The 27,553-nt window shown below is 37.5% G+C and overlaps 1 protein-coding gene across 1 annotated transcript in view; it reads right to left on the reverse strand.

The window, feature by feature from the left end:
• Positions 1–2,865: 2,865 nt before the first annotated feature.
• GPR149 (G protein-coupled receptor 149) overlaps positions 2,866–27,553 on the reverse strand; it is a 97,652-nt gene continuing 72,964 nt past the window's right edge. Inside the window, exon 4 of the mRNA XM_044667689.1 lies at positions 2,866–3,438. Coding sequence (XP_044523624.1) covers positions 2,866–3,438 — 573 coding nt within the window. The remainder of the gene's footprint in view (positions 3,439–27,553) is intronic.

Here is a 27,553-nt window from a genome sequence, read left to right on the forward strand (position 1 = left end):
GTTTACACTTCACAGTTTCTTTTCAGATTGAGCCACTGGTTTGAAGCCACCAGTTGGTTTATTTACTTGGGGGTGTCCTGCTCTAATACAGAAATTTTTCAAATAAATTTTCAAATAAAATCTTCAAATAAATACAGTGAAATTCAAAATGAAGGTGTACTTTAATATTATAATTTAACCCAGAATTTCATTACAAACATGATTGGAAGTATTACAATTATATTACATTTTTTTTGAAGTTAAACAGAGAATTTAAATGAGAGCAAGGGGTAGCATAGTAACATTTACATTATTTTGGAAGAGCTTTTTAAAAGATGGGCAACAATATCAGGTGAAAATATTTGTGTTATCATTTAATATCATGGATCTAAACAATAGGAACTAGAATAAAACTTTGTGGGAAAAATTTTACTTTGAATCTGTAAATAAATGTGAATGCATTCAAATCACGGCAAAAGGACCCATTTCAACACTGGAACAAGACAGTTAATATTTACATAAAAGTTTTAGTGAAATATTTCAAAGAAAACCTGTTTAACAATATTATACATATACAGGAATAATATTCCATGGTTACAATGATGCTGCATGGGTGTGATCTAATTCATCTACCTCTCCCACTGGAAATATACCCTCTATGGCCACAGTTAACACTATGAATGAATAGTTTCTCAGCATATGACTCAAGCTTTTTAGGAAGAAAATCCTAAAGGCAGCCACTTCTAGTAGAACTTCTTTTTCTAAGGAGCAGAGAGGGCTGAACCAGTTTGCTTACTCTGCTACTTTGCAAATGATCATTTGGGTTTTGAGAAGCTGGCATAGCCCCTCTTCTTCCACTCATGAATGTCCAATAGAATCCTTATAGCTATTGTCCTTGGAGTGGGGTCTTTCAAGCAAGGTGTGGGCAGGGTAAGCATAGTTATCAGTTCCTTTCTGCTCTTTCAGTCTCCTACCAATTAAGGACTCAAAGCCTAGCGATAGCTCAGTACATATGTAGAACTTGTCCAGAACCTTTGAAATCTCTTAAGAAAGACCTTCCAGCTACTTCACTGATTACCTCAAATCCCAACATAAGAAAAAAAAATTAAAGGCAGGAGATGGGGAGGATTTAGGAAGGGGCTTACATTTTCTTTTTCTTTTTTTTTTAAACCCTTACCTTCTGTCTTGGAGCTGATATTGTGTATTGGCTCCAAGGCAGAAGAGTGGTAAGGGTAGGCAATGCGGGTCAAGTGACTTGCCCAGGGTCACACAGCTGGGAAATGTTTGAGGCCAGATTTGAACCTAGGACCTCCCGTGGGGCTTACATTTTCAAGAAATGTGAGAAATAAAATTTCCAGGGCAGGAAAAACACATGCTTATATTTAAGCTGCTTAGACCCCCAAATGGATTTCCTATTTTCTAGCGATAAGATATACATGAATGTAGTATGTCTTAACATGAGGGGAAAACTAAGAGGGTGATAGGAATGGGCTTGAATCCCTTCTGAATGTAGTCTGCTCTCCAAATTTACCTCAATATTTGCTAATATCCCTTTTGTTTCCAGAGGAGCCATTCCTAAAAGGCCTGCTTTTGAGCTCTAGGAGAAGGCTAATGCCCAGTTTTGGAACACTGGTCCAGGAACAATCTCATCAGCCCACACACTGGTCCAGGAACAATCTCATCAGCCCATTACTACAAGTTCTAGATGATCTGAGAAAATCATCTAATCCAATCAAATACAGTGGGCATTTTATTAAGTGTCTACTATGGGCAAGGTATTAAGCCAGGCCATGGGGTTATAAAATCAAAACCAAGATAGTCTCTGAATTTGGGCAACATTTTATTGTGGAGGGACATATTTTACTGTGAGTTGAGGAGGGCATAGTATAACTTAGTATACAGATAAATATAGACCTAAAAATTTGATGAAGGAGGCAGCAATAACAATTTGAGGGGATCAGTAAAAGTTTCAAATAAAGAGGGGCATATGAGCAGGAAACCAATTCTTCCAAGATGGGGGAGGAGGACTTTTCAGACAGACCACAGACTCTTACAATTGGAAGGTACTTCAGGGGTCATCCTTGGCTGAACAAGAATTGCTTTGTTTGTGAGGCAGTGTATTATAATGGTCCAGACATTAGACTTGGAGTCAGGAAGACCTGGGTTCTAATCCCACTTCAAATATTTACAAGCTATGTACCCTTGGACAAATCACCCTCTGTGCCTCAGTTTCCATAGCTGTTAAATGGATATTTGGACGGGATGGCTTCCAAAATCTCTTCCATCTCTGATGCTCTGATCTCTCCACAACTCATCCAACCATACAGCCATTGATTCAAAATGATTAGAATGGGTCTGGAGACAGAGGACTTCAATTTAACCCTTGACTCTGATGCTGTGTATGTGGTTACCCTGTGGCTCAGTTTCCTCCTCTTTAAAACAAAAGGTTTGGAGTAAGTGACCTCCATTTCTAGACTCTATGGCACAATAGCCTAAGGGGAGAGAGATCTTTTCGCCCTCTGAAGGAGACTACTTATTCTACTTTGGGAGACTTATAATGGTTAGTACACTTTTCCTGACTTAATCTATCTCTACACAACTTCTGCCAATTCCAAACTGGAAGAACCTCATAAGCACTATGAACAGAAAAGAGGGGTAGCAATCACCTAGAAACAAAATCTTTTAGTTACCACATGGCTAGGAGACCAGAGGCAACCCATTTGGCTCCCATTATTTACAAAGGGCTGTTTCCAGGGGATACAAATAATGCCTGAAAACTATGCATGAATTATCGGACTTAAAACAAGAACCAAAACCAGCTAAGAAAGTCGTTGACTTAGTAGTCAGAGGGAGCCCAGCTTTTGTTTTCGGTACCCTGGACAGCTCTTAGCTTCCCTTGCCTTCTTCTTCCCTTTTCCTGTAAGCTTTATTTAGCAGCTGAATTTCTTCCTGATAGCCATCTCTTTCCAGATGCTGCTTCTGACTGTTCTTCCTGTGTGCCTCCACGGTGTCCGGAATGGATATATTGATGTCGCTGTCAGGATTGTTTGTGGGAATGAAGAGGGAGTAAGAGGCGGTCTCCCCCAAATCACAGGAAACGAAACGATTTTCTTTCCGGGAATAGCGTAGAGATGGAGACCTGACTTGGGTGGAGGACTGGCTGATGTTGCTGATGATGGACACAGTGTCCATTGCTTCTTCATTGTCACAGATTTCCAACACTTCCAAGTGGATCTTGACACTGGTGTCCGGGAAAGTGGTGGGCGAATCCTCGGGGTTTGGCTCGTGGCCCACGCTCTTGGATCGATAGACTTCGATTTTCTTGGCTGCCGGGGTTATTTTTTGCCCTTCTGCGCTCACCTCGTAGGTGGAGAGAGACAAGGTCTTCCCTGTGGGGGCATGAAGAGATACAGTCCCTTGAAATGCACACAAAGGAATAGCGAGAGCACCGCCAGATTTCTGGAAAACAAAACAAAACAAAAAACGATCGTTTTTAAAGCAGTGACAGTATCTAATTAATTGAGCACTTCATCGTTTGCACAATTTACAAATATCATCTCATTCAGTCCTTACAACAACTCTGTGAGGTGGCGGCTATTATCATTCCTATTTTATAGATGAAGAAACTGAGGTTAACATTTATGATTTACCGGGGTTAAATGACTACTAAGCTTTTAAGGTAGGATTTTAATTTAGGTCTTTGTTACTAATCTGAGGCTATTTCTAGGGTATTAAGATTTACTTTTGAACTACAAAGCTTTTGTTTTTATTTCTCCCCGCCTTCGGAAAGGAGAATGACTTTATTTTCTAGTTTAGTTTCCAAGGATCCAGACGATGGAAGACAAATTCTGTTAGATGAGTTTCTAGCACAATTGCTCACAATTCAAAGGCTGTGCTCAGGTATAAGCTTGAATCAATCTTTCACCATATGGAAAGAACAACATACTCTTTTGAGGACAGGAATTGCTTACTGATAAGAATAGACAAATGTTTTCAAGATCAGTAAATTTTGGTCCTAAAAGTCAGTGCCCCAACTAAGGTATTGGTGGAATTTTGAATTAGTACAAGCATTCTGGAAATTATGCGAATAGAGTAGCTAAAATATTCATTCTCTTTGACATAGGGATTTGATAAATACCCTAAAGTGGTCATGGATAAAAAGAAAATACACATATTTGTCCAAATTTTTATAGAAACACTTTTTGCAGCATCAAAAAACTAGAAGTAAGGCAGATGCCCATTGATTGGTTCATGAATGAAATGAAATGAAATATTGCTGTGTTGTAAGAAATTAGTACAGTGGTACCTTGACACACGAGTTTAATTTGATCCATGGCCAAGCTCATTCCTCAATTTGCTCATGTGTCAAATCCAATTTCCCCATTTAAATTAATGGAAGTGGGGGACAGCTGGGTAGCTCAGTGGATTGAGAGCCAGGCCTAGAGACGGGAGGTCCTAGGTTCAAATCCGGCCTCAGATGCTTCCCAGCTGTGTGACCCTGGGCAAGTCACTTGACCCCCATGGCCCACCCTTACCACTCTTCCACCTAGGAGCCAATGCACAGAAGTTAAGGGTTTAAAAAAAATAAATTAATGGAAATGCAATTAATCCATTCTGGCCCCCCCAAAAACACACACTTTTTTTTTGTTTTATATGCTTTTAAATATGAAAATGTACTTTATAAATGACAAATAAATATGTTTATGGATAATAAGAAGGAATGTAAAGAAATAGACTTGCTTATGAAATGTTATTTATCTTCAAGGTCAGGCAAAGATGCTGACAGAGAAGAAGGTTATCATTTTGTGTGTTATTATTTAACATAACTTACTCTCCACACATGATAATGTGTGAAACAATTGTCATTACAGAGCTCCAATTCATGACCTATTGCAACTTTTTCTGCCTGTCTTTTCAATAAACTATTTAATTTTTCCTCAAATCCTCATCATTTCCTTAATCTCCCTAGTACTAATTACATCATCCTCAGGCTCCTCCCCACTAATTTCCTGAAAAAACTCCTTATACTGCTACTGCTGTAACTTCTTCAATTCCTCCAACCATAGGACCCATGATTAAAAGTTAAGAAATTTGTAAAAAAAAAAAACCCAAAAAACTGATAATAGAGAGAAAAATAAAGAAGAAAGCAAAATTAATTCAATACAGATACTCACATGGCCAGATAAACCCTGAACTAAATGAAACAGCCTCCTGTAACTTGGGAAACCAAACATTCCGCAGGCTATCTAGTGGAGGGTGGCAGAAGTTTGTCATTCAAATATCCACTCATGACTTAAAGCAAACATTCCTGATCATGAGTGCTTCTATCTCAAATTGTTTGTAACTTAAGGTGCTTGTGTATCAAGGTACCACTGTATGATGAATACCGAGAATCATGAAAAGACTCAAATGAATGGATGCAAAATAAATAGAGTCAAGAGAGCTATGCACAATGGTTACAATTTAAATAATGATAATCATTTTAAAAAATCTACCATCACTTAGTTATGTGACCCTGGGCAAGTCACTTAACCACCATTGCCTAGCCCTTACCATTCTTCTGCCTTGGAACCAATACACAGTATTGATTCTAAGATGGAAGGTAAGGGCTAAAAAAAAAAAAAACCATCATCACAGACAAGTGAAAATGAATGTAGTCGTAACATTACAAAGAACAAATGACCCCAAAGAAGAAATAATCCTTTGCAGACAAAGGGTGTTGAACATTGTATATATTGTTGGATTTTTTTCATTGCGTTGACTGGTTTTGCTAATTTTTTTTCTATTCTTCTTTTCCTCTTTAAAAGATCTTTATTGGGGGGCAGCTGGGTAGCTCAGTGGATTGAGAATTAGGCATAGAGACGGGAGGTCCTAGGTTCAAATCTGGCATCAGACACTCCCCAGCTCTGTGTGACCCTGGGCAAGTCACTTGACCCCCATTGCCTACCCTTACCACTCTTCCGCCAAGGAGCCAATACACAGAAGTTAAGGGTTTAAAAATGTAAATATATATATATATATATATATATCTTTATTGGGGCAGGGAGGTGGCAGGGTAGATAGAGTGCCAGGTCTAGAGTCAAGAGAACCTGGGTTAAAATTCGACCTCAGACCCTTTCTAGCTGTATGACCCTGAGTCACAACACCATTTACCTAGCCTTTGCCCTTCTGTCAGTTGTTTCTCAAACAAACAAAAAGTTTTTTTTTTAAACAAAGTTCTTTATTATACAGGATGGCACTATGGGTAAAGGGAGGGAGAGGGATACAGGAGAAAATTTAGGCAGTGTGAAAACAAAAGATAAAAAAAATGTATTTTAAAAAAAACAATTCAGGGTCACAAACTGAAGTTTATTTATGCAAGTTGTCACTTGATTATTCTATTAAAATGCTGTACAGGTGAGGGAGACAGGATTCAAGTGTTATTGAAATTCATTTTTTTCCCCTTCTGCTTAATATGCCAGGGAGATTTACAGTCACAGAACTCTGACTCAGATATGGTACAAAAGATGCCTGAACTCTATGTTTTAGCATGAGAATCAAATGTCATTAAAGCAGTGCCCTTACCTTTCCACCAAGAAATCACTGCTATTAAATAGAACCCAAAAATAGAGAACTCCCCCACAGCAATGGGGAGGAAAAAAAAAAAACTTACTAAAAAGTTTGAGCTTTTGGTATGGTAATTTAAATCTAAGGTGTCTTTTCTAGAACTCAATTCTTCCCTTAAGCAATGATGAGCCAAGCTGTTAAGTAGTTTAAAAAGCCTTTGTTTTCCATTGTGTTTATTCTTTTAGCTGCAATTTTCCTTTTAATTAGGCTACTTTCTGCTTGCTAGCTTGAATTTTGATCTCAGAAGATCATATTACTCATACAGATATGGAAAAATCACTCATCTGCTCAAAAATTTCCAGTGGCTACTTATTGCCCCAAACTTCTTTTTTGCCTCTGAAATTGGGACTACTCTACATTTTCAAGTTTATCTCATGTTCTTCAAATGATGAATCCATTCAATAAACACCTCTTGAAGGTCCCCTATGTGCTATGTGCACTGTGTTCTATGTTGAGGACCCAAAAGCAGAAGTGAAAATGTCTCTGCTTTCAAGAAACCAAGATTTTGTCTGTGTAAACATGCATTTATATTGGTAGATACAAGACCAGGTGATTTTGCTGGGAGGCATTAAGAAAGGCTTCCTGTAGGAGTTTACTTTTAAGCTAAGACTTAGAACTGTCAACATGAATTCTGGAAGCCCCAGGTTTGCTCATTTCCCTTAGGAATTTATTTTATTATTATTATTTTTTTAAAACCCTCACCTTCCATCTTGAAGTCAATATTATGTATTGGCTGCCAGGCAGAAGAGTGGTAAGGGCTCGGCAATGGGGGTTAAGTGACTTGCCCAGGATCACACAGCTGGGAAGTGTCTGAGGCCAGATTTGAACCGTCTCTAGGTCTGGTTCTCAATCCACTGAGCCACCCAGATGCCCCCAGGAACTTATTATAAGGGAAGTCCCAAAGTGACTTTGTCTTAGATTGAATAAAGGATCTCCCAGGGACCATTAAGAGTCCTGAATAGGAGTAACAGAAATGCTCAAATCCTCAATCACCCTTTTAATCTGAGAAGTGTCCATTTGAAATCTGGTGATCCCAAGTGTACCTGGGTCCCCAGAGAACTCAATCCAAGGGAAGTCCCAGACTGCCCATTTCAGACCTAAACAGATGTTACATACTTTTTTGTCCTAGTAGTTTCTCCCATTGTATCAAAATCCTCTCTGGGGTAGCCCAGGCTTAGGCTGCACTCTTCCCTTTTGTGTCCATTGAAAAGAATCAATCTCTCCCTGATAATCCTGTCCTTGGCTTCCCATTTCCTTGTAACCCTGGTAATACCAATCATACTTCCCTGACCTTAGTTCCCCAAAAGGTATATAAGTTTCCCCAAGTTTTCTTGTCCTTTGGAGAAATCATCTAGCAGGGTGCCTTCTCCCAGGGATTCCTCCTGGAGTTCCAGGGGGTAAGTCTTGTGAAGTTTTGGGGCTGGGCTCTGTGATTGTGGCTGAATACTGGGTCTATCCTTTTCCAGATTAAAGACTTGGTTTTTTGGACTACTTTAGTAGTTCTGTGTTATTTCCAAGTTAAACAGATGTTTCCCCCATTGTATCCGAGATCCTCTTCCCAAGAAGACCAACACTTATGCAAGCACGATCTTTTTAGTATCCATAGTGGTAGACCAGTCCCTGATACTCCAGCCTCTGGCTACAGCCTCTTTCCCAAGCCTGTTTACAACCTCTCAGTGTATGTTTGATGTACTTAATTCCCCAAAAGGTATTGTTCTATTATTCTTTGGAGAATCATCTCTCTTGGTGATGCTCTCAGAGATACTAGATCCAGAGCTCTTGACTTTGTGTGGTTTGGGGGTATTTGATTCTGTGGCGGCTGAATATTGAACACTATGTATTTCCTGATTAAAGATTTGGTTTTGCTGACTACTTTAGTCATTCTATGTTTTTCCAGGTTGACAGAAACTAGGATTTCTTAAAAAAATTTTTTTTTAACTCTTAAAATCAGTACTGTGTATTAGTTCCAAGGCAGAAGAGCAGGAAATGGCTAGACAATGCAGGGTCTGTGACTTGCCTAGGGTCACACAGCTGGGGAGTATCCAAGAACAGTTTTGAACCCTGGACCTCTCACCTCTAGACCTGGCTCTCTATCCACTGAGTCACTTAGCTGCCCCCCAAGATTAGGATTTCTCAGAGATCTAGAATGAATTCTAAGCTTTGGGGACCGGAAGTGTAAAGGCAGAGTCAGGAAATGTAGTGCCATTCATATACTATATAATCCAACTGCTGGAGAAAGTTCACTGTCCCCCAAATATTTTCCATGCTTTCTTGACAATCTTTTCTTACATTGCTCTCTCTCTATACCTGGACTTGACTCCCTCTCTCTCTTTTTGTCTATTAAATTCCAGTTATCTTTTATAACTCAACTTAATTAATAAACCAGCACTTATTAAGTACCTACTATATGTTATCTACTCTTCTGAGTCCTGGATGGTAATACCTGACATTTCTATAGCTCTACAGTTTGAAAAGGATTTTTTCATATCTCATTTTCATCTCTTGACAGTTTCATGGGTAGGTATAATTATCTTCCTTTTAAGATTTAAGTTACTTAATCCCCAATTAATTTCTACTTTGTGTTTCTATGGTCCCTTATTACACAGACTTTTTATTGCGTTGTGGCCTGAAAATCTTGTATTTATTTTAGAGATGAGGAAACTAGAGCAGTCAGACAACTTAGTTTGTAAATGCTGGGGGGGGGTAGGTGGGGTGAGGTTCCAGTTTAGGCTTCCTTGACTCAAAGTCCAACATTCTATTTACTACACCATGACAATTCAAATGCCATCTCCTTTAGAAAGTCTTATTTGACTTCTCATTTTGACCTCTTGAGGCTCATCCCTTGCTTTGCACACCTTCAATGTGTCTATCATGTAATACTTTAAATTAAAGTTCTTTTTATATGTGCCATATCTCCGGTCAATCTATAAGATTCATGCGGGCAGGGGCCACATCTCATCTAAACTTTGCTTCTCCCTTTGTGTGGGAACATGGCGCTCAGTACACAGAAGATGCTTCTTCAACCCCCCTCCTGGTTTGAAATGAACACTACTATTGGCTCATTGGCCTTAGAAGGAAAATATATACATCTTTTTGTTAAATGATGCTTTGTCTAGTACAGGGAGGGGAGGCAGGGTGGAGAGTTACCTGGGTAGTTTAATGTAACAAACAAACAAATGCATTAACATAAAAAAAAAGATTTAGAACGAAAAAATGAAAGGAGTAGATATTTTTGTTGTACTTAATATGGGCTGTCTTCCCCTACTAGAATGTAAATGTAGAACCCAGAAAGAGTCAGAATTAAAAATCCAGACTCATGTGTAATATTATAGTGAAACAGGCTTGTCTGTAGGAATTCCTAACTTTCAGACCTATGGCTTCCAGACCTTCCCCCCTTACCTGAAGGAATTCCTTCCTGACATTACCTCTTTATCTGAAGGACCACCTTCCTTCCAGACTCCCCTCCCCCCCACTTATCTGAAGGGACCGCCCACCTCCCAGACCTCTCCCTTGCTGGACCACCTACCTTGGAGACCTTCCCCCATCCCCCCTCCCTCCCCCACCCCTGCTGCCTACCAGTCTATAAATAGCCAGCTCAGGCACTGCTTGTGGTCACACACCAGACCTACAATGTGAGACTCTTGGTTTAAACTAAGATAATAAAGTCCCTTTGCATCTTGCATTGGTGATTCAGACTCAATTATTGGGATAATTCTCCGGGCACTTCAGTAAACTTCTTGAGAGTAAGGACTATATTTTTATAATTTTATTCCTGATATTTAGCACACTACCTGCAACATTGGAAGTGCTTAATGAATCTCTTTTTTTGTTGTTGATTCATTTACTCATAGACATATAGACCCAGTGCGAATCTTTTGTCCTTTCTACTCCCAGATAGGACAATAGTTGATTCAAATAATTTCTTTTTTTAAACTCTTAGCTTCTGAATCAAAGTGGCTAAGAAGTTATCAATTCTAAAACAGAAGATTGGCAAGGGCTGGGCAATCAGGATTAAGTGACTTGCCTAGGGTCACACATTTAGGAAGTGTCTGAGGTCAAATTTGAATGTAGGACCTTCTGTCTCTAGGCCTGGCTCTCAATCCACTGTACTACCTAGCTGCCCCTCTCTTCATTTTGATGGGATAAATTAAAAATACTTAGACATAAATTGCTGATGTAATTGTTGCTAGGTGAATTGTATCTTAAATAAAGGCATAAAATCTAAGTTACAAAGCCTAACATTGGGAATCATTCAGTGTCAAAGGACAAAATTATAAATGAGCCTTGGCTATTCAATGAAAACCTTCAAAGACAATGACTCTAAAAGGTGTGGTTGAATAACATTGGGAGGGTAGCTGGGGCTACTGAAAAAGCTCCCAAAATGGGACTGATGGAAATACATAAAACCTAAAATTATTCTGTCAATGTCAGCATAAAAGCAGGTATAAATGACATCCATTTTCAGTGATCACATTTGCTCCATCCATTTTCTTTGGAACACATAAACAATTTAGAATTAATCAAAGAGTTTTGCTTTTTTAACCACACTGCAGGCATTTTAAACTTTACAGTTTTGCTGTCTTCATTTTCCCCCCTATAGTGTAAGAGATAAAATCACATAGGGACAAGGCTATGCAAATTGCCTGCTTCTTTAGATTTTAATAGTTATGATATAAGATATAGTATATGTGTTCAGACTCAATTAGAATCTTACGTTGTGGTACTGTGGGGAAAAAATGGGCTAGATTTGAAGACTCCAATTTGAATCCTGGCTGTTCTGCTTGTTACTTGGGAAACATGGGGAAATACAACTATCCCCTTTATGGCTCAGTGTTCCTTTTTACAAAATAATAACTATTATTGTTAGAATTATAACAACAACAACAATAATAGCATTTATATAGCATTTTAAACTTTGCAAAGTGCTTTACACATATTATCTCATTTCATCTTCACCACAAACCTATTAGGCAGGTTCTATTATTATCCCCATCTTAGATGTGGAGGTAAAATTAGGACATTCAATTAGATGATGTCCAAAGTTTCTCCCATTTTAAATCCATGATTGTATGATCCTATTCCTTAGTAAACATTAAATAATGTCATTTATTATAGGACTGAATCTCTCATGAAAGTTTTAATGTGAGATAAAGAGTTATAAGTCTGGAGAAGATTTTGTTCATATCCTCTCATTAGCAGTCAATTTAAACGTCTATACATTAGCAAATGCTACCGGAAAGGTTGCTTATCTTTCTTTCTTGGGAGAAATGACAAAGTATTTTTTTTGAGGAGAAAAAGATGCTCATACCTTGACAAATGCTTAACTTCTTGAGTGGAAATGCTACAGGAAACCCATTAATTCAAAGACCCTAAAAATAACTGGTTCAGATTCACCAACCTTGGACCTCTTGCAAAATATTCACCATTAAACACAAGATCCTTAGTGGAATGTAGGATGGAGTTATGCTGAAATTTGCTTTCTTTCTTTCCTGATATAGTGCCTTTATGCAAGGTGAAAAATTGTGTAACCTTTAGAAATGAAGCAGGAAAATATGCATATTCACTCCATCTCAGAAAAAAGAAATTGAACAAACTATTTATATATTCCCTAAGAAAAAATCCCCAGGGCCAGATGGCTTCATAAGTGAATTCTAGCAATTATACAAAGGACAATTAACTCTAATACTATATAAATTATTTGGAAAAGCAGGTGATGAAGGAACTTTTCCAAATTCCTTTTATTGCACAAATATGGTGCTGATATCTGTGTTATTGAAATTTTGAAACTACATTTCCCATGAGCCAACTGGCTTCCTCTCTTGCATAATGACATAGACAGAAGGATAAAGACTGAAGACTGGATTGGCACAGTCTCTTGGCTGACTTGGAGCTGATCCACCATGGGGAAAGGAGGGAACAGGGTGTGCATTTTTAAACTGATTCTTAACATAGCACTTGGCTTCATTTTTCTAATGGCTACCAATAAATCTTTTAAGACCATAATATTTTTAAATCTATCCTTTTATATCCATTTTATTTCTTACATATCTAAATCAGGAAAAGTAAAACCCAAGAAAAAACCTGCATATTCTCAATGGATTTTAGAATTAGGATGAACCTAAGACATCATCGAGCTTAACTCTTTTATTTAATAGATGAGGAAAATTGGGAACCAAGCTTCTAAGTGACTTAGCCAAGGTTATACAAACTGTTTAGTGGAAGATGCAGGGTAAAAATTCAGATTTTTTGTATTCCAGTGTTCCTTCACAATGTCATTTGCCTTTTGAAAGAGATTTGCATTAAATCAGGATTCAAACTTGTCTCTCATGTGGGAGGTAAGTTGTCACACTGAAACACTAATGACACTAGCTACTGACAGCATGGTCATACAGATAAAAGCAATTGTTATAAGACATTTATAAGATGTTATAAGACATTGGCCCCAGACACAGAATAGGGTAGACTTTCAAGAATTCAGAGAAAGTGAAATTACTGATACTTTCCTGACATGAAGTTCAGCATTCAATCCAATATACCATATCACTTGTGATACTTTGAGGTGATGTAAGAACATTAGAAGGGAAAATGGAGGCTTATAGGGGCATTTTATTTTTATACATTCATTTATTCATTTATTTATTTATTGGTTGCTTGATTGATTTAAGAAAAATTTTCCATGATTCATGTTCTTTCCCTCCCCTATTCCAACCCCCTCCCATAGTCTACATGCAATTCCACTGGGTTTTACATATGTTATTGATCAAGACCTATTTTCATATTATTAATATTTGCACTAGGGTGATCATTTAGAGTCTACATCCACAATTATACCCCCATCGACCCATGTGATCAAGCAGCTGTTTTCTTCTATGTTTCTGCTCCTATAGGGGCATTTTATTTTATTTTATTTTTTAAAAACCCTTACTTTCCATCTTGGAGACAATACTGTCTATTGGCTCCAAGGTAGAAGAGTGGTGAGGGCTAGGCAATGGGGGTCAAGTGACTTGCTCAGGGTCACACAGTTGGGAAGTATCTGAGACCAAATTTGAACCTAGGACCTCCTATCTCTAGGCTTGGCTCTCAATCCACTGAGCTACCCAGCTGCCCCCTCCTATAGGGGCATTTTAAAAAAAAGAAACTTAAGCAAATCTTTTCCCTAGATGATAGAGAACTTGCCTTGAAGCAAGGGATACCTGGGTTCTAGTTCTACCTTTAAAATATACTGGTTGTATGACTCAGAATAAATCATTTAATCTTTCAATGTTCTAGTCAATTGTATAAGGTTATAAGTTCCAGAAAAGGTGCTGTCCAGTGTGGGTGGATTTTATGATCTGGGAGTGTCTGATAGCAATGAAAGTCCTCAAAATATCCATAGGATTAAGGTAGGAATAGAAAATCTGGGAAATCTGAGTTATAAACCAATCTTGGACAGTAATCTAATTAGGTCAATTCTTCCTCATATTCTATACAGTCAAGATGATACTAAATATTATCTAATAAAAAATTAGATATTACCCAATCAAGAGATTGGAGAGCTCTCAAAAAGATGGCTGAATGAATAGTTGGGTCTTAATTCAACCACTCAACTGTTTCAAGGCAGCAATAAATGTGCCAAATAAAGTAAAAATAATCTTTAAAAGAAGGGAAAGAAAAATAATTCTTACAAAAAAAAATCTAACACACACAAACACACACAAATAGCAGAATAAAGAACTAGGTAAACATAGAAGAGTTCATAATAAAGTATAAACAAATTTTTATTAAATATCTGCTATACTCCATGAATTAAATTAAGTATTGGAGAATCAAGTACAAAAATGAAAGTCTCTGCTCTAAAAAAGATAATATCTAAATGGATGAAGAAATAATATTTCTACACTGGAGATCTAGAGTAAAATTAATTAATCAATCAATATTTATTAAGTGCCTACAATGTGTCAAACTGTTCTAAGCACCATGGATAAAAAAAGGGACAAAAGTTGGTTCCTACCCTCATTGACCTCACAATCTAAGGGAAGAGATGACAACAAGAAAATATAAGGGACAGCTGGGTAGCTGAGTGAATTGAGAGCCAGGCCTAAAGATAGGAGGTCCTGGATTCAAGTTTTGCCTCAGACATTTCTCAGCTGTGTGACCCTGGGCAAGTCACTTGACCCTTATTGCCTAGCCCTTATCACTCTTCTGCCTTAGAACCAATACACAGTATTGATTCTAAGATGGAAGGTAAGGGTTTAAAAGAAAACAAAAAGAAAATACATATAAACTACATACAAGGTAAATAGGAAATAACTAAAAAAAAAATAAAAGGAAGAATTAATAGGTATTGGGAAAAACTTCCTGTAGAAGAAAAGATACTAGGTGGTCCTTAAAGGAAGCCAGGGAAGTCAGAAGGCAGGAATGATTAAGGAGAGCATTGAAGGTGTTAGGGAAAGCCAGAGAAAATGCCCAGAGTTAAGAGATGGAGTATCTTGTTTGTGGAACAGTTAGGAGGCTATTGTCACTGGACTGAAGAGTCCATACCAGGGAGAAAGATGTAAGAAGACTGTAAATGTAGGAGGAAGGTAAGTTATAAAGGATTTTCAACATCAAGCTTTAAGTTTTAAGTTGAGAAAATGAGAGAAAAATCTAGAATAGGAAAATTATTTTTCCTCAAGGATTATTTGTTCTAGAAAGTGAGCTTGATCTTCAAGAGAAAAAAAATAGTCAATCACTTCTAATCATTCTTCTTGAGCAAACTATAATTCAATAGGATTTTTGAAATTCAAATTTAATAGAAAAATTTTTATAAAGGTAAACAGGCCTACAGGGTTATGATAATGCCAGATGATGAGATAAGTGACTATTTATAGGTTGCACACAAGAGACAATAGTGTTGCCCCTAGAAGTCTCATGTCGTATAATGGGCACTGAAAGAATAAGGGGAGAAGAGCAATGGACTTAGAAATTAAGTGACATTGTTTCTTGCAACAAAAGGACCACAGGGGAAGGTCATTCAAATAACAACATGGAAAAATAGGGCTAAGTGAGGAGCATATAAACTATAATTATATGGGACTTGGCAATGAAAACATAAATATATATACATATATATAAACTGATATATATATATCAGTTAAAGTAGAATCAAGGAAATCAGCTACATGAGGCAAGGAAGGGGAAAGGGGCTGTTTGTTTTTGAGAGTGGGAATAAGAATTGCATTACTTCTAGCAAAACAAAGGACAAATAACAAGTAATTAAATTATGAAGGGTAGGGCTGGGAAAAGAACTGAAAGCACATTGTTTCAAAGCTATAGGTACCTAGTGTCACATTACATATATGTGTGTGTGTATGTATGTATGTATTATGAGACAAAAGCAAAATTTAGCAAATTGAACCCTGAATATTAATGGGCTGAACCTGCCTATGAAAAAGAATAAAATCACAGAATAAGAAGAGAATCTAATAATTTTTTAGTACAAAAAGTGCATGCAGATCAAAAATTAAGGGTTAAACCAAAATTTATTATGCTCTCATTATGCTTTTAAAAGCTGAAGTGGTGATTCTGTTTTCAAACTAAGCAATCTTAAAAATAGCTGAAATAGAAATTATTGCCCCAATTTTTTTCTTAAGAAATATACAAACTATATAAATTTTTTTCATATAAAAATGGAGAAAGGGCAAGGATGTCAATTTTCCTTCCTTAGTTATCAATCTGGTTCAAGAACCCATTGGTGCAATGAGGGCAGATGACGAATTAAGTATCAAAAAGATATTTTAACCAATGTTGGAAAAGTCCCAACTAACATTGGCAAAGCCTTATTCTGAATTTTCAACATCAGCTGGTGGGCCAGACATGTGGGCTGGAGACACAGATGGTCTTGCCATACTGTGTACTGGGTAATGTTTATCTAGATCAAATCTTGCAATGTAATTTCTTCAAACTAATACACAGACAATACTGTCAATTCATGTGACCCAACATTACATTTCTAGGTCACAGCTTCAGACTACACTTATTTTTAGGTTGAATTTAAGCTAAAAGAAATCCATGACTCTGTCCATCTTCCTGACATTCTGGTTGAATAGAAGTTTTATTGATCATCTAACTAGCAACCAATCTAGCTTCTTCTCTTACTCTAAAACAGCACAAAATTATTTGAATACACTATAATTATTTAATGTAGAAATGCCTTTCTTAGTGCATTATAATTATAGTTTATAGTTAACAAATATAGAATCTTAGAGTATGCTTTCTTTACAACAACAATGTTAGGTAAGAAATGGAAATATTATTACTTCCATTATATTGATGAGAAAAGCAAGGATTAAAGAAGTTATGCAACTTGACTAATAAGTAGCAAGACTAGGACTGAATTAGGGTTTTTGGGTGCTAAAATCAGTAAATAAGATTTAGAGTTTTATCTAATATAACCTCTTTTTACAGATGAAGAAAATGACATCCAAAAAGAGGCCATATCGGTAGTCAGTTGCAGATAATGGAATTCAAATTCCTGTCCTCTGCCTTCCATCTTCAGAGCTCTTTTTTCCATTTTCCTTCATGCAGTGTTATTAGATTAAAGCTCTACTATGATTAATTCAGGGGCAGCTAGGTAATGCAGTGTTTTTGGTCCAGCCTTATAGGACTGTTGATGGGAACATAACCTCTTCAAAAGTCACTATGGATTCCTAGTAATTTATCATTAAAGACCAAAGTCACTAATGGGGAGGAAATTAAGATAGGAGGAAATGAACCTGGATCAGAGTTAGACAACCTTCCCTTCTGTATTGACATGCCCAAGTCTATCTCACAAGAGAGAGCCTACTTCAGTCTCTAGTGATGCTATTTCCTATCATCCCCTATCAGCAAGAGGAACATTACAGTTGGAGCTAAGGTAGAGGTGGTAAAAATTGTCTCTTATGTAAGAAAGCAGCAGCGAGTGTCTTATTGCATCATATCAATCAATCAATCATTCAGCCACTAAATGAGCATTTACCAAATGCTTTCTATATGCCAGACTGAGGATTGCTGGAAAGCCTACATGTTCCATTGATATCCTTGCAATGTCAAGAGAAAGTTAAGAAGGCAGTCACCAGAACATTGAATAGACCTGTTATGGTGGACACATGGCCCAAAGTGTCTCAGGTTGGAAAGGTGTGAATGAGGGAGAGGGAGTTACAATCTTTATCATTGATGGGACCATCACAGATACCTGAGAGTATATGGATCGCTGAATCTCAGGGAATAGAACACAGGACTTGGAGATAAGAATTGAGTTCAAACCCATCTTCTGTCACAAGCTGTGCAATCCTACGCAAGACATTTAACCAATCAGTGCTTCCATTTCCTCATCCACAAAGTGGGAATAATAATAACACATATGTAAAGAGCCTTGAAAACCTTTATATCTGAAATACTGGAAAACATTTAAAATAGTTATACTAATGCTATGTCTTGGGAATAAAGTTTGTAATAATAATAATAATAGCTAACATTTACATAGTACATTATAGTTTGCAAAATACAAATATTTTCTCATTTGATCCTTCCAACAACCCCAGAAGATAGATATTATTTTTTTAAACCCTTGTACTTCGGTGTATTGTCTCATAGGTGGAAGAGTGGTAAGGGTGGGCAATGGGGGTCAAGTGACTTGCCCAGGGTCACACAGCTGGGAAGTGGCTGAGGCCGGGTTTGAACCCAGGACCTTCCATCTCTAGGCCTGACTCTCACTCCACTGAGCTACCCAGCTGCCCCCTAGATGTTATTTTAAATCTCCATTTTCTAGGTGAGGAAACTAAGGCATGCAGAGGTTATTTGACTTGCCCAGGATCACACAATTAATAAGTGTCTGAATCAGGATTCAAAGTCAGGTTTTATTGACTTTAGGTCCAATGTTCTATTCTCTGCTCCATCCTGATTCCTCTAGCTTATAATAGTAATATTCCTTTAGGACACTCATTTGCTTCAACTAGATGGTAAGCTTTCTGTGGCCAGGGATCATATCTCACGTAATAGTAATAGCTTGCATTTACTTGTGTAAATCTCTATATGTCATCTGTGGCTTCCACAAAACTCTCCCCAGATTCCCATTTAACTTCTTATGTCAAGCTGTCACGTATCAAAACTATGTGGGAAAAGTCAAGATGTGAAAAGGATACTTATATTTATTCTTTGAGGTGGAATATTTTTGATACAAAACATTGCCACTTTTGATAGGAACTTTAGGTTTTTGTTTTTTTCACTGCAAGAGAAGAACATCCATAACAATTCTATTCTCTGAGTTGAATGAAAATGCAATTTTATTTTTTAAAATGCTTTAATCAATCCCAATGTTTTATCCAAATGACATGAGATGATTAGATCCCTCAATTCCTCCATAGGTAATGAAGGCAGAAAGCTTTTCAAGTTCGATTCTTATGTAACACAGCCTGATGAAAAATGATCAAGCCTCAGCATGAATCCCTATTATCACACAGAGCTTTTGGCCTCCAAATGAGCTTTTGAAATGAATACATCATTGAGCTGAAATTATTTTCTTCATCTTTAAAGCAACTGGCGTTCTCAGATTTTTTAGCTCAGAGATGATGATTTATCCATTTCCTTTCTCTGGTCTTTAGTATACACATGAGGAGTTTGGAGCCTAAGTGGGTGATGTGGGGTTTACTGGGCATCTTCTGACATTCTCTGATCTAGCAAAAAGTCACTTGCCTCATCTTTAGCCATGTATCACAAACAACCCTGAATGTTTCTGTGTTAAGACTTAAAGGCTTGACTCTATTGTTATCTTGCCCAAATACCTTTAGAACCTCTCTATTTCCTTTCAGATAAAACACTGACTTCTCCCTTCATCATATAAAGTACTTCACAATAAAGTATGATTCAAACTGACCTTTTCAAACCTATTTCATATTCATTTCATCACAATCCTATATTCTTGCCCAAATGGCTGAATTTGTGTTTTCCTACCCTCTGTCCTATCTTTATGCTTTTATATGGATCATCTTTAATACTGAAAACATATTCAAACCTCTGTTTCTTAGACTTTTATTTCCTTTGGGGCTCAGCTTGGGTGCCTCTTCCTATGAAAAGACTTTCCAGAGTCTTCTAATTGTTCTCAAATCAACTTATAAATACTTATTTTTAATGTTTTTTTTTTAATTTCCAGATAAAAGTAAACTCCTTGAGGGAAGAGAACATGTTCTAGTTTTTGCCTCTGTATTTCCAGTGTCAGGCAAAGTGCCTTACATAGAGTCAGTGAACAATAAATATCCATTGGATTTCATTGTTCCTCCCTATTTTTGTGGATGGCACCATCAGTCCTCCAGCTGTCCAGGGACAAGACCTTTGGGTCATCCTTGATTCTTTACTCTCTCTCATTCACCATATCCAGTCATTTATTCATCATTCCATTCTAGTTCCATAACGTCTCTCCTATTTGTCTTCTCACCATTCAAAAAGCCATTGCCCTAGTCCAGGTCCTTATCACTTCTTGCTTGGCAATTGCTGTCTAATTTGTCCCTCTGCCTCAAATATCAAATCATGTGAAATGACAATATAACATTCCTAAAGCCTAAGACCTACTATGCCCTTCTCTTGATCTAAAATCTCCAGTATCTCCCTACTGCCTCTTGAGAAAAATACAAATTCTCCCATTTGACATTTCTAGCCCTTTCCTATACAGCTACAACATAACTTTTCAGGCTTACTAGTATTATTCTTATGAGAAGCAGCTAGGTGGCACAGTACAGAGAGTGCTGGGCTTCCAGTCAGGAAGACCTCCATCTGAATCTTCCCTCCTATATTTAGTAACTGTATGACAGTGGGCAAGTCATTTACCTGCTCTATGCCTCAGTTTCCTCATTTGTAAAAGGGGGATAATTTCAGGATCCATTTCACAGGGTTCCTGTGAGGACCAAATGAATAAAAATATATAAAGCACTTTGCAATTCTCAAAACACCATGTAAATATTATTATTATTATTATTATTATTATTATTATTTACTCCTTTTTGTTCATGGCCAAATTGTCCTTCTTGCTCTTTCTGATACAGCATTTGCTTTCTCTGTGCCTTTTCACAGACTCTGACTCAGGCCTGGCATGCCCTCTCTCCTCATTTATATCTCTTAGAATACTGAATTTCCTTTAAAACTCAGCTTAGGGGCCATCTTCTACATTAGACCTTTCCTAATTTGTCTAGCTGTTAGTCCCCTCTCATAAATTTGCCAAATCACTTGCTATTTAGTTTATTTTAAAAAAGAGAAGGCCTCCTCGGTGAAATACTGCCTATAATGTTAGATTTTTTTTTTGATTTGTCAGTTTTGCAAGCTTGGGTTTTTCTTTATACTTTGTTTATAAGGGTTTTTTAAAAGGGTTTATAAAGGTTCTTTCTGAGAGGTGATTGTGGGGAATAAATATACATTGGGACATATGTGATGAAAAAGCAAAAGTTAACATTTTAAAAAACATTTTAAAATACTTTAAAAATGACTTATATGCATCTATGTGTCTATTCTGACCTTCCCCCTCCTCCCAGATGTAGACACTTTTCGAGGACAGGGAGTGTTTTGTTGTTCTCTTTAGCACCTAGCCCAGTTCCTGGAACATAATTGATGTTTAATTAGTATTTGTTGACCAATTTTTAGAAAACAAACAAATAGGAAAGATGAATATCTTAAAAAGAAGTAGAGTTCACGGTTTAAATATATTTGGAAAAGCAGAGAAAAACTCATCAATAAGGAATTAATCCAGAGAATCCAAGAGTTTGTTGTTGTCTGCCCCATTAGAGTGAGTCGTTCATTCATATGGATATGGTAATAAAGAAAATCAACTATTGGGGGCAGCTGGGTAGCTCAGTGGATTGAGAGCCAGACCTAGAGACGGGAAGTCCTAGGTTCAAATCTGGCCTCAGACACTTCCCAGCTGTGTGACCCTGGGCAAGTCACTTGACCCCCATGGCCCACCCTGACCACTCTTCCACCGAGGAGCCAATACACAGAAGTTAAGGGTTTAAAATAAAAAAAAATCAACTATGAACTAGTGGATTTTCATTCACTTCCTAACCTCTAAAGGCATGCTGAAAATTTTTGGTGACTCAAGTCCATTTCAAAGACAACTTGAAAGCTAATCATACTGGTGATATGCCACTGGGAACAGTTAAAAGAAAAATGCCCTTACCATTTGTTCTAAAGACAAGCAAGCCACCTTGGACACCACTCCTGCCTTGACAAAAATCTAAGCAGGCAAGTTCTGCTATGAGGCAATAGAAATCACATCTATTTCCTTAATGAACTTGCCAGAACCAATTATGGGTCAGAGACGTTCCGAGCATTCATTAAACACCAGTGCCAAGTAATCATTATTGATGGCACAAGATCCAATTTATGGTTGGTATAAATACGGAAAATCTCAATAACCACTCCCCTGGTACAGTGAAAATGTCCAGGAAGGGAAAACACAGACAGATGCTGTCATGGCAAGAATGAAAATGAATTCTAAATTAATATTTATAAATTATAAAATAATTTTAAGTGACTTGGACATGACTTTTCCTTGGAGGTTGGAAATCTTTACAGAAAAGATCATTAGATACTTCTGCCCTCTGAAACAGGAATGCTGTTTACTCTTTATCATCATCATTCTTTTTTTTTGTTAAACCCTCACCTTCTGTCTTGGAGTCAATATTGTGTATTGGCTCCAAGGCAGAAGAGTGGTAAGGGTGGGCAATGGGGGTCAAGTGACTTGCCCAGGGTCACACAGCTGGGAAGTGTCTGAGGTCAGATTTGAACCTAGGACCTCTCGTCTCTAGGCCTGGCTCTCAATCCACTGAGCTACCCAGCTGCCCCTATCATCATCATTCTTGACAGACATTTGTTGAATCATGTACAGTGTGCAAGGAACTCCTTTGAGCCTTCTTAAAACTGCTTGGATGTGTAAAAAGCAAACAGTGCCTGAAAGGTTTGGACAGCAATCTCCAGAGGGAATAAATCCAGAGTATGAGGGCTTTTAGGGCTGAACTAGAAGCCAGGAAGCCCTATACCCTTACCAGCTATGATATGAGAGGGCAAACCTCTTACTCTTTCTGAGTCTGTTTCCTCATCTGAAAAATGAGGATAATTATATCTACAGTGTCTACTTCTTAGGATTGTTGTGATGCTGAAATGTGATATTTTTCTACCTTGATACTGCAAAGGAAATAACTATTATTATCTTCTTCATTACTCAATCTATTAATCAACAAATTTAAGGTCTCCTATGAGCCAGGCAGAGGCAGCTAAGTTGCTCAGTGGATAGAGCACTGGACCTGGAGTCAAGAAGACCTGAGTTCAAATGTGACCAAAGATGCTCACTAGCTATGTGACTCTGGTCAAGTCACTTGATAAGCCTCTGTTTGCCTAATCCAACAGGAAAGGCAATGGGAAACCACTCTATTATCTTTGTTAAGAACATCTCATATGAGATCACTGTTATAGCTGAGCAGCAATGAGCCCTTCACTTAGGGGATGCAAAGACAACAATCAGAGAGCTCTATCTTCAAGGATATTATACTCTATGGGAGGAAAACAATATATAAGTGAATCTACACAGGTAAATACGTACCCATTTTGAGGTGGAGGCAGTAGAAACTAAGGGAATAAGAGTCAAGAAAGGCCTAAGTAAGGACAGCTAGATGGCTCTGGGGATAGACGGCCAGGCTTAGAGGTGGGAGGTCCTGGGTTCAAATCTAACCTCAGATACTTCCTAGCTCTGTGATGGTGGGTAAGTCACTTAATTCTGGTTGTCCACTCTTTACTACTCTTCTGCCTTGAAACCAATACAATGGGTGGTCGGAATATTGACACTGACTGATAAAATGGTAAATCCATGAATCCATTCAAATTTTCACAGTTTTCCACATAAAAATGTTCAGAGAGAAGGCACATATTGTGAATTGCTCTAAGCTCTACATCTCAAGACACAAAAGACTGATGAATACTACCTGTGACAGGACTCTTAAGTAATAAATACTTAAAGGATGTTGGCTGAATTCGAATGAAGACTTTTGACTCTTTTACTGAGGAAGCAAGGTGACAGGCAATGGATATATCACTAAGCCTGGAGTCAGGAACACCTGAGTTCAAATCCAGATTTAGACATTTACTAGTTGTGTGATTCTGGGTAAGTCACTTAACCTCCATTTCCTCAATGGCAAATGGGGATAAAAACTTCATCTACCTCCCAGAGTTGCTGTGAGAATGAAATGAGATAATAATTGTAAAGGAGCTCTGCTCTGTGTGAGCTGTACAGAATGCATAGTATTGAAGATGAGAGACCCAATGCTAGATGATCAAGAAGTAGGGTTATGATCTTAAGGGTAAAAGAAGGGAGAGAAGACCTGGAAAATGTTCTTGACTTCCCCCCATAAGTGAAAGGGCAGAGACATAAGAGAGTCAGAAGTTATGGCAAAGGTTTCTGTGAGCTCCAATGGAGGCTATTTTTTAAAATTGGAAACTTGGGAAATATCAGAATTTTTGGAGATAGAGCCAAATGATGCTATCCAGATGTTATTAAGTCTTTTGTGGACACAGAATGGTGTACTAGAGAGAGAAATAATCTTGTATTCAGAAGACCTGGCTATGGGCATATGTTCAATATGAGCTCTTTGAAAGACTATGAACAAGTTCTTGATCTTTTTCTATCTCAGTTTTCTCATTTGTAAAAAAAAGCAAATAACACTTTCATTACCTACCTCTGGAGAATGTTGTGAGAACCCTTTATATAACTAAATTGCTAAAAATGAAATAAAAATTAGAATGTTATTATTTTTTGGTATTATTGTTATAGACCTTAAATACTAGGTTGTTTGGTGAACTAGAAAGTAAAAGGCTAAGGATAAGAGAGGGAAGGGTTTAGCAGCTCAATTTTTAATAATGATTCTTCAATTTTAATTCTACCAGGGAGTAATGACTTTTTTTTTTTGGGGGGGGGAATCTTACTTTTGCCTTAGAATCAATACTGTGTATTGTTTCCAAGGCAGAATAAGGGTAAGGGTTAGGCAGTGGGGGTTAAATGACTTGTCCAGGGTCACACAACTAAGGAAGTATCTGTGTTCAGATTGGAATTTAGGACCATTCATCTATGAGTGTGGCATTCAATCCACTGAGTCACCTAGCTCTCCTCGTAATGCCTTTTTAAAATGTTTATTGATAAATTTTGTTTTTACAAACATGTCATTTCTAGATACTTCTCTCTGGCACCTTCTATTCAATAAGCACCCCATTCTAATGAAGAAAACCAATTAAACAAAAACAACCAATCAAAGATAACATATCTGAGAGCATATCTAACATTCTGGATCTACAAGTCTTCCCTCACCACTTTTCTGAAAGGAAAAAGTTGCAGCCCATTATGCCTTTTCCAGAACTAGGATGAGTCTATCTGAAATGTGGCTTCCTTAGAGTAGTCTTTTGGTTTCTATTATTAGAGTAATTAATGGAGCCATCAGCAAGCATTTATGATGTTTGCTCATACTTGGCACCCTGCCAGAGGCTGGAGATATAAATGCAAAAAATGACGCAGTAAGGACTTTTGAGAAGCTTACATTCTAATGGGGAGCCAAGACTATAGATAAGAACCATATACAGAACAAATATAAAGGTTTTATATATATATCCCATATATGTATGTAATATTATATATTATATGCCATATGATTATATGTATATGAAGTCATTAAATACCAGGTTATTTGGGAGGAGGATACTGGCAATCAGGGAATGTGGGGAATGCTTCAAGCACAAGGTGATTTTGGAAGGAAAAGAGGGATTCCTTGAGTGAATGGGAGGGATGAGTAAGATTGGAGCATGGAGGTTGGCCAATGCAAAGGCTCGATGATGAGTGATGATGTGTGTGAGGAACAGAGAGAAGACCAATTTGCTAGTCTGAAGATTGCTGGAGATGGAGAAATAATGTACAAAGAGATAGTGACAATAGGTTGGAGCCTGGCTGAGAAGGGCTTTAAAATAAGAGTTTTCACTTGATCCTAGAAGCAATTGAGAGATTGTTGGCATTGTTTTGAATAGAGGCATGATATGGTCAAATCTTTGCTTCAGGAATAGAATTTTGGGTAGCCGTATGGAAGATTGATGAGAATGGAGAGAGACAAGTCAGGGAGACACTGTAATGCCTTTACAATAATCCAGGTGAGAGGATGTGATTAGAAAGACTCAAATATATTGTGTGGGTATACATATATATGCATGCATACCAACTGGACTCTTCTGTCTTTGAATTCTATGTGGTCATCTTCAGTCACTAAAGTATACAAACCAAGTCCAACACAACTATTGCCCACTATCACTAGAGTCTGGGCAAAGGAATTCTTGGCAGGAAATCGATCAGGGTTAAATCTACAAATGATTCTGGGAGAAAATTATAATTTTATAATTAGTCATTCAGATGCACAAACTTTGTGTCATCTCTACTTCTCTCTCTTAAAGGCGCACAGAGGCCCACAGAGGCGCACAGATTAAAATCCAGGACCATTCATCTTCAGGCCAGGTTCTTTATCCATTGAGTCACCTCACTGTTTCTCTTGACTAGATTTATGCAGTAGCCTCTTCACTGGACTCCTGGCTTCCCCAGTCTCTCCCCCTCCAAAAAACTCTTAGAATAATTCCCCCAAAGCACAAATCTGGCCTTAGTTCAATAGCCTTCAGTGGTCCCATCTGCCTTCAAGGATACATGGACATGTCTAGTTCCATATGGGAAATCGTCAACTTCAGTTGTCTACAGACTTTAGTCTGCCATGATTCACAGCCAAATAATATTAAAACGATTACTTTAGTTATAAGAAAAAGCCTTCAGATTGAGATCTATTGTCCAGTTGCAATAACTGGCCCAGATAGGTATGCATATACATACACATAAACACATATATGTGTTCACACACATTTTCATATATCTCCACCAAAATATATACAAACACTCACAGGGGACACACACACACACACATTTGCATTCTCTATAGCTTTTATTCAGCTATGGGATTATAAAGATTTGGGTTCCTCTAGAATTTCACTCCATTCAAATTTTGTCTATTTTTTTTTATTAAGGATGCCTTTACGTCACGTGTAAATTATTCTCATTAATGCTCCATATTTTTGGGCAAGTAGACATATGGCTCAGTAGTTATTACCAGTGGGTCAATGGTTAGTGCCATTTACTTACTCATTTTTTGGGTAACAATCTGTATAATTTCTTACATATTTCAGATACCTTCCTTTTTTTCCATATGCCTTGATGGATTGAGGGATCAGCATGGTGTTTAATAAATGATTTAGATTAAATTGCATTAGAAGCAAAAGGGAAAACATCAGTTTTTGCCAGGTCTTATATTTCTTTCCATTTTTTTCACTTTTGAATTCACAATTTATTTCTCATTTATTACATACTATTTATACATTTAATCCATGGATGCTGATATTTTAAAGTTATATTATTTTTTAAATCAATAATGACTAATTCAGGTGCTTTCTTACCAGAGTTTAACTTTGAATTAAGGGACCTGAGTTTGAATTTCATCTTTGCTCCTTACCACCTGTGTGGCCTAATGCAAGTCTCTTAACCCTCTGGATTTCAGTTTCCTTATCTCAACTCAGAGGTAACTGTTCATCTATTTAAGAAAAATCTACAGTGAAATTTGAAATCATAATCCCCAAACCATGTGTAAAGAATGTGACATTCCTGGATCTTAACTCCTAATTTCTTTTTCCCCCTTTCTTATATGGCAAAGAGACATGATGCTGAAAAGAAAACTGTGTTTTCCAAAGCTGATTTAGGAGGCAGCTGCCAACATCTTCCCATCCCACACGGTAAATGCTATAGCAACCCTTAAAAGCATCATTACAAAGGCTCCTTTTCTCCTTTTACAGTAACTAAAAACCCTTCTGAGGATACTGAATCTCAGAGAAGGAGCTTCCCAAGGCAGTATTAGGCATAGAGCATCAC

The sequence above is a fragment of the Gracilinanus agilis genome, chromosome 3 (assembly GCF_016433145.1).
Source record: "Gracilinanus agilis isolate LMUSP501 chromosome 3, AgileGrace, whole genome shotgun sequence".
NCBI classification, from domain to species: Eukaryota; Metazoa; Chordata; class Mammalia; order Didelphimorphia; family Didelphidae; genus Gracilinanus; species Gracilinanus agilis.